We start from the raw sequence: 7,860 nt of genomic DNA, 5'->3' as shown, positions 1-7,860 counted from the left end.
CATTGAGCATGTCTGGGCCATACTTGCTCAAGCGGTGAGAAAAAGTTCCAGAAAACCAGCGACCCGTGGAGAGCTACTTGATGTTTCGCATGCAACCTGGGTTAACATCATACAGGAGAAAATGGCAGAACTCATTGATTCCATGCCAGAACAAGTCAAAGCACTGAAAAATGCTAGTGGAAAATAGACTAAGTACTGATGCACATTTGTAACATTTTTGTCAAGTTGATAATGTGAGATATATGACTATTGAAAAAAGTCATGGTGTCTGTTTACTTTTAAGATGTCTCTGTATAACGAATATAAACTAGTACAAAGTGGTCATGTGATTGGTCAATTTGACCAAGCCTGTGTAGAGAGAGTTAATGTGAAAAATGCTTTTTTGCAACTAACAGTTTTCCAAATTCCTTTGCGTAACCTCTAAAATCTTCTAAATATATATATCAATTGTTTTTTTCAATCTGTTATTTTCTCTACTCTAACTCTATACAAACTCAGTTGATGTGACTGACCTTGTAGCCACCACAAAATAATGTGAAATAAATCTAAATTACTCTTGTCTCTTTCTAGAATGACTGTAACAAAAGATTACAGTTCTTTATCCTAAACAGCTGAAGACTTGTAACTGTTTACATTTGTTTTTATTTAATTTTATTTCTCTTTGAACTTTGTCTATCTGATAAGCCTTTGATAACAAGCTGTAAATCTAAGGTAAATGTGTATCTAAAGTTACAATATTAAATGACATAATGCATAAGCTGCTTGGGAGCATACATCATGGAGAACTTTTTTTATTATTTTTTGTTATCTAACCTAATAAGTTTCTAACTTTTACATTGTAGTTACTGTTATAATAATAAATAAAAATATACGTAAAAACATAATAATTCATGTACGATAACTTACCTCCAATCACTAAATGTTTACTCGACTTATACTGCCTTCTATCAGAACAAATTTTTCGCTTGCCACTAGCCTTGATACTTCCTCTTATTTCTGCATAATGACATACAAATAATTATACAGCAACCCTCCATCAATAGGAGTGTGACACTACCCCTATCTTAACTAACACCCTTTCTAATCTTGCACATGTTAACCATTTCTCAATTGGCAGTCCTATTGAATAGATGTTTTTGCTCGCAGTTTGATTCACTTATCCAAAAGTTTTTACTTTTGTAGTTTTTCTGTTTTAATTACATTCTTCTTTACCATTTTCATTCTCTTTTGTGGAAAGTTGCGAATTACTTTATCTTTTATAATCTTTCAATTTCATAAGTTATGCACTTGCAGTTTCACATGGTCATGACTAGAACTGCTGCAGCAGAATTACTGACTGCGTCCAAGGGTTCAAAACCCTGATTCTCGGCCCAAGAAGTGACAGCTCTGGTCCATCAGGAGTTGATCAATTTCATGTAAGAAACTGACGATTGTCATATCATGGTTTTAAGTGGTCAGGAAGTTTTGGATTTGGACAGCTTTCTTCCCCTCCTGAGTATGCCTGTCAGTCACATGTCATTTTGGGGGACTTGCCCAGTCCTCTTTCCTTTGATGGATTTGAATTTTCAGGTATGTTATGTTCTGTCCTTAACTCTCATTTTTCTATGTTCCACCTCTGCTCTTCTCGGGGACTAGACTTTGGGTCATAATGTTAGTGTTTCCTCCTTCTCTAGATATTGGGGTTTATGTGAGTCATTTTGGGGAGCATTTGCATTCGGGGTCGGTATGTCTTGACTCCCATGTACTGTGGATGCTTTTGTTTATCATCACTCTAACTTCCCTTATTTGGACTTGAAGCATTTTGTGTCACTACTTTCTTTATGAGAATCGGATCCTGATAATTTGATTACTTTTTCCCATATTTATCTGATTCTGACCAACCTTCTTGGCTCAGGGCTGGTGGGACCAGACTCCTTCAATTTGTCCACGTTTGGTGGTCAATCCATGGGTTCTGAAAGTCATTTTAGTAAGTCTGGTCCTCTACTTCCATTCAACCCCCACCTTTTTTTTTCTTGTCCACTGTTTCATTCAAGGAGCTTTCATTTCCATCTTTCTATGAACGTACGGCTGCTTCTTGCCTCCTCACAAGATGACTCAGTCCTACATCCTCAGTTTCTTCTCCAAGACACTGTCATGGTAGGTTGACTTGTTAAAGTGGAGCAATTTTTCCTCATCCCCATAAATTTTATGGTTGATCTTGGGGTATTTTCCCATTCCCTTCTCTGTCAGGCCCTACCTGTTACATTTCAGTTGCAAGCTGTGTGGGAAGCTGTCTCTCTTTTGGGAACATGGGCTTCTCTCAAAGCCCTCTTTGCTCTTTGTCACACTCTCACGTGTCATCATCAATGGGTTTTAATTTACCTATGTAGCCTTGTTTGGGACCTCGTTGATCCCCCCTCTCACTCTCCCCCTCCCTTACAGACCAACTTTGACTAGTTGGATCGGAACAATACTACTGTTGGTGGTCTTCTTACTCCTCCTTGTCCAAAATGTCACCACTCACGGATACTTCTTATTCTGGTTTGGGGGGGTATCTTGACACTTGTTTTCTCACATTTGATCTTCTGTGTTGGGCCCATTGCTATCATGAATCTGATTGCAGATCGGTTATCCTGTCCTGACAAGATTCTTCCTGCAGTTTGGTTTTTGGATCTACCCATTTTTCAGGTTTTGTGTGTTCTTTGGAGTATCCCAAATTTGAACATTTTGCCATTCTTCCCAATACACTACTTCCCCATTTTTGATCTGTTGTCCCTCATCCTCTAGCATGAGCTGCTGATGCTCTCAGTCTTGATTGGTCAGGTTGGTACCTATATACATATCCTCCTAATCGTCTATACCTTTACTTCAGATCATTCTGTGTAGTGTTATGCTGCTGGTTACGTATGGGCTATAGGGTAACATTATCTACCACTTTTTCGTTTACGAACTTTGCTTGTGTTTTCCAGTTGCCACTGTTATCCATGTGGTTCATTCCTTCCATTTTCCTGTCCTCCTCACCCTGCTTCCCTTCTGAATTAGCACCTCTATGTGGTCCTCCTTGTTTTTTCCCCCATCCTCCATTGGACCTTTTGTCTTTGACTTACCTCATTCACTTTTTTCCTGATCATTCCTTTATGCCCAAGACTTCAGCTGCTCAAGAAGGTACTTCTCCCTTCCCTCCTTTTTCCACTTTTGTGACCATTCTGATCCCACCTGCTTCCTTTTCCTGGTCAGGACTCTTTGATGGTATATGACACATTGTACTGCTCCCTTCCATGGTTTCCGAGTGTTTGTTTTCTTCCATGAAATACTCACCTCTCCTGTGACCTTTTACCCGTTTCCCTTCCATGTTGAATTTGCCTGGGGTTTTTCTTCCCTTTCTTCTTATGATTGTCACCTTTTCATGTTTCCTTCCATTTGGATCAATCACCTTATCATGTTCTTGGCTGCACTTTTCCATCTTCCCTTGGGGAACATCATCAGTTTTGTCATTTGTGTCTGTGCATGGTAGGTACTCCATTCATTTTTTGTTTCTTTACAGGGGTCTTTATCGCATACTTGGATCCTGCTCAATGGTGAGTGTTAAATGTCTTAAATCTGCACTGTACAACTTGTGATCATATACATGCTGGATGACTGTGATGGCGAATGCTCTTCCTACCACATACCTGATGTACAATTGCAGGTGCTGCCTAGTGTTGGTTGATCGAATCTGTCAAGTTGTGTCCTCTCTGCTTCAATATAGTATATCATTGAGATGGGTGCTGTGTTGGACTGCTAGTAATTGTATCTGGTGACTTTTTGCTTCATAAAGATGTTCATCCAAGGCTGTATGCTCATGGACTAACACGAGTAAAGCAGACAGAGATTACTGCCCATCTCTGATGATCTGTTGTGTTACCAGATGTTGGTTGATTGACTCCATCAATGTGATCACTCTGCTTTTAAAAATTAGGGATTGCAGTCACCCATTGCACTATCTCCGGTGCTGTAATCCTCCACACATTTTCCCTCCTTCTTCTAGTGGAGTATGGGAGTCCTTTCTATTTAACAGTTCCTAGCTGCTGGGGCAGTAGACCATAGAGGCTTGTTCTTCTGAGTATGCACGATGACACTAAGTTTAGAGTAGGGTGGTGGCATTCTGCAGGTGTAGATGGTGTGACACCCTCCTACCACAGACCTGATGTATCATTCCAGATGCCACCCAGTGTTGGATGTAGCATTCATCCATATATTGCAGTTTGCCCCTCTGGCTGAGTCACCCTCTTTCCTACTATCCAACTGATATTGGTTCCAGGCAATCAGGTGTTGGTTAGAGCCAGACCAGTCACATAAGTCCTACCATGTGTGTGGATGTTATTCTCCTCCTAACGTGGACTGGATGATGAATTCCTGATAACACCAGATTTTGGACTGGAGATGCAACCCCATATAGCAGTCCCTCTTCCTGTTGTCTGCTTGATGTCAGTTCCAGGTGGATTTGGTGTTGGTTGTAGTTGGTTGAGACACATGAATTTCCGAATATGTAAGGCTGGGTACCTTCCTCCTAATGCAGACTGGACAAAAAATTCCCAATGCCAACAGGTTTTGGACTGGAGAGGATCACCTACCTGGGCTATCCACCTTCTGCCGATTGACAGTTTCTGGTGTTGTTTATGTTGGAGGTGGATGCATGCAGAGGCAGATTCTTGGTACAGAAATTCCTCTTCCCTGCTGGTACCCATTTTTGAGGTGAAAAACAGAGGACTCTTCCTACTGAAGACCTGATGTACAATTCCAGATGCTACCAGGTGTTGGTTGGGGTCGAACTCCCATTTACGTCCTGTCATGCTCTAGCCACTCTACACCAGGGGTCCCCTTATTTCTATGTTTTTTCTTTATGTTCCTCCTTATTTCTGCCCTTTTTAAAGGGCAAAAAGTATATCTGGCTCAGAAGTGGCATGGTCTCCCAAAGGTGTGTTGTTTTTAATTCCTTCTCACACCCCAGGTTTTCCTTCAGGTGCTTCCTAAAAGGGGAATCATCTTCTCACTGGCTCTCCACCAGTTCAGTGTGGAATTCTAGCTTTTTGTGAGAGGAGGTAAAATATCATATCAGAAGTTAACATTTTCCTAAGATGAAAGTGTATTTGCAATTGATACTTACATCTGCTTACATTTCCCACCCATTCTCACCACTTCCAGTGTGGTTTGGTTTGATCTGACCAATCTTGAAGTGGTTAACATGCAATATTAGAGGGCACTATTTACAATAGGGGTAGTATCACACTCCTATTGGTGGATATATGCTGCATAGTCATTTGCATGTCAGTATGCAGAAATTTGTGCCGATAGAGAGCAGTATAAATGGAGAAAGCTTTTTGTGATGGGAGGTAAGTATCTATCTGAAATACATTTTCACTTTAGGAAAACGTTAACATTTAGTACTTATGTTTGCCTCTTGTTTTTTGCCATCACCCCATTAATGAAACTTAAGCTTATTTTTTTGTAGTGATGGTACCAGTTTATTAAATTATTTTTATTTCAAATATGCCTTTAAGAACACAAAATAATAAGAAATTAAAACATACATAATCATTTATTAACTATGTTTTAGTGTCAATTTTATTCATATCCGTTGATAATAAAGTAGTTTAATTAAATTGCGAATATAACTAAAAATGGTGCGACCTACCTGTAGCATGAGGGTTAAGAACACAAAATAACAACATGCACAAAGCATTATTTAACTGGCATTCTAACTAAAGTATAATTACCTTAAAACAATTCCATTAGCTACTTTGGCCCGGTTGTTAGGATGCTTGACTTGCAATCTGTGGGTCACGGGTTCGAATCCTTGTCCCACCAAACATGCTTGCCTTTTCATCTTTGTGGGTGTTATAATGTTACAGTCAATCCCATTATTTGTTGGTAAAAGAGTAGTCCAAGAGTTGGCAGCGGGTGGTGATGACTAGCTGCCTTCCCTCTAGTCTTTCACTTCTAAATTAGGGATGGCTAGCGCAGATAAGCCCTCTTGTAGCTTTGCACGAAATTCAAACCAAACCAAACTTAGCTACTTTATCTGAACTCAGCAATAGCAACTTCCAATTTGTAGGTTTGCTAATTAAAAATCTCTTCTTAGAACAAGGTAGCATTATACGTCATTTGGTAAATTAAAAAAATTGTGTTTCTATTGGTTATAAATGATGTAATAGAAAATGTTGGAGATAGTAATTGACATTTTGTAAAAGAGAAGATATGATAGGTGGTCATGGCAAGCAGGTCTGTCTTTCTAGTTTATATCTCCATAAACAAAGAAGATTGATAGCTATAAAAATTTGGCTATGCTTTAGTAATATCTATACTGTAAGGAGTAATTTACAGTAAACTCAGGACATTGGAGAGGAGTAATGAAAAAATAAAAATTGGACAAGTTGTAGTGAACAAATGTTATGATACACATACAAGGAAAGATTGATAATTTACTTAAATATTTCATTTTAAAATTGCGAAATTAAAACACAATATTAATATTATTATTAGATTTATTAGCTATATTTTGATGCCAAATTTATTTATATACATTGATAATAAAGTAATTTAATTAAATTTTGAATGTAACTTTTTAAAAAAAGTTCTGACCTACCCATAGCATGAGGGTTAAGGATTAATTTCAGCCACAAATACAAATTTTTTGGCTTTTGTATGTGATGCTGTAATTGAAATTATACAAATAACTTATTCAGAAAAATAATTTCACATACTAAAAATATAATAAATGTAAATTCATTTGATGATATGTGTATTGTTTATGTTTATTAGGGCTGTTTATTGTATTCTTGGGTGTTGTGACATCACTGATGATCATTCAGAGGTTGCTACTAAAACTGATGACTATCTATGGCTAAGAATTTGTCAGCTTAGACCTGAGGAAGAAGAAGAAGACACAGTAGCATTGCAGCAAGACAGGATGACGCTCTCTCGTTTTCAGACAATGTTGCTTGAAGAATATGGTATGACTGAAAATATAAATGTTTAGTTTTACAGCTTTATTATTCAACCTTTTGTTGTTGTTTTTTTCGTGTTTTTTTTTAATTATTCAAAATAATTCATCTGCTAGTTTTACTTTAAAACTCATATTTTGACATGAGTGTATATTTAACCCATTACCTGCCATACAAAATTGTATTATTTAATGAATTTTAAAGAGGAATTTAATGAAAAAAAATCCTAAAATATGTTTGAGACTGTAAATATGCACCCTCTAAGAAGAAAATTAAAAAAACTTTTTTAAATTTTCCTTCCACTTCAGCACTGGGCCTTCCATCTATCTGATTGGTATCTAAACCTTTTACTAGTCTGTTTTCTTTATAAAACAGCGTCTGGGCGTGTTAAACCTCAGTTGTAAAACTTTTAGCCAATCCTAGTCGAAGGTGTCAATTTCAGTACCATGTTATTCCAATCGCTGTATTTCACGTTTGACAAATCATAGGATGATAAGCAAAGCACGTGACAAAACGTTGTTCTCTGGATTTTACAGTATGAATGTGGGTGGTGCTTATTATAGTAACTGCAATTTTATGTAGAGGTTGTTCTTAGTATTGACCAATAGTACTTTTCTATAAGCGTTAGAAAACTTGCTTCTGGAAAAACTGCACGGAATGTACATGACTTTTATTATTTTTCTATAGTAGCTTAAGTCATGCTGCATGGTATATCTGTTTATATTAATCATTATATTGAAAAATTAACTCAGAATAGATATATTTTTTAGGAAAGAAGTTGATCCCCAATTGTTAGGGTTAAGAGCTATCGAGTGGCGAGTGCAGGGTCTTTACATTAATTAGGCTTAGCACTTTGAAATGAAGAGTTTGTGATTTTTTATATTCTTTTGCATTTAAA

At 37.5% G+C, this 7,860-nt stretch overlaps 1 protein-coding gene across 2 annotated transcripts in view; it reads left to right on the top strand.

Annotated features, from left to right (window-relative positions):
- The window catches only part of LOC106475057 (nuclear pore complex protein Nup93-like), a 57,947-nt gene that overhangs the window by 19,829 nt on the left and 30,258 nt on the right, over positions 1 to 7,860 (top strand). For both annotated transcript variants that reach the window (XM_013935758.2, XM_022380288.1), the window contains exon 13: positions 6,781 to 6,971. In XM_013935758.2, coding sequence (XP_013791212.1) covers positions 6,781 to 6,971 — 191 coding nt within the window. The remainder of the gene's footprint in view (positions 1 to 6,780; positions 6,972 to 7,860) is intronic.

This window comes from Limulus polyphemus, unplaced genomic scaffold, assembly GCF_000517525.1.
Source record: "Limulus polyphemus unplaced genomic scaffold, Limulus_polyphemus-2.1.2 Scaffold144, whole genome shotgun sequence".
NCBI classification, from domain to species: domain Eukaryota; kingdom Metazoa; phylum Arthropoda; class Merostomata; order Xiphosura; family Limulidae; genus Limulus; species Limulus polyphemus.
Note: the sequence above shows the minus strand (reverse complement) of the source record. Positions and strands in the feature narration are given on the sequence as shown.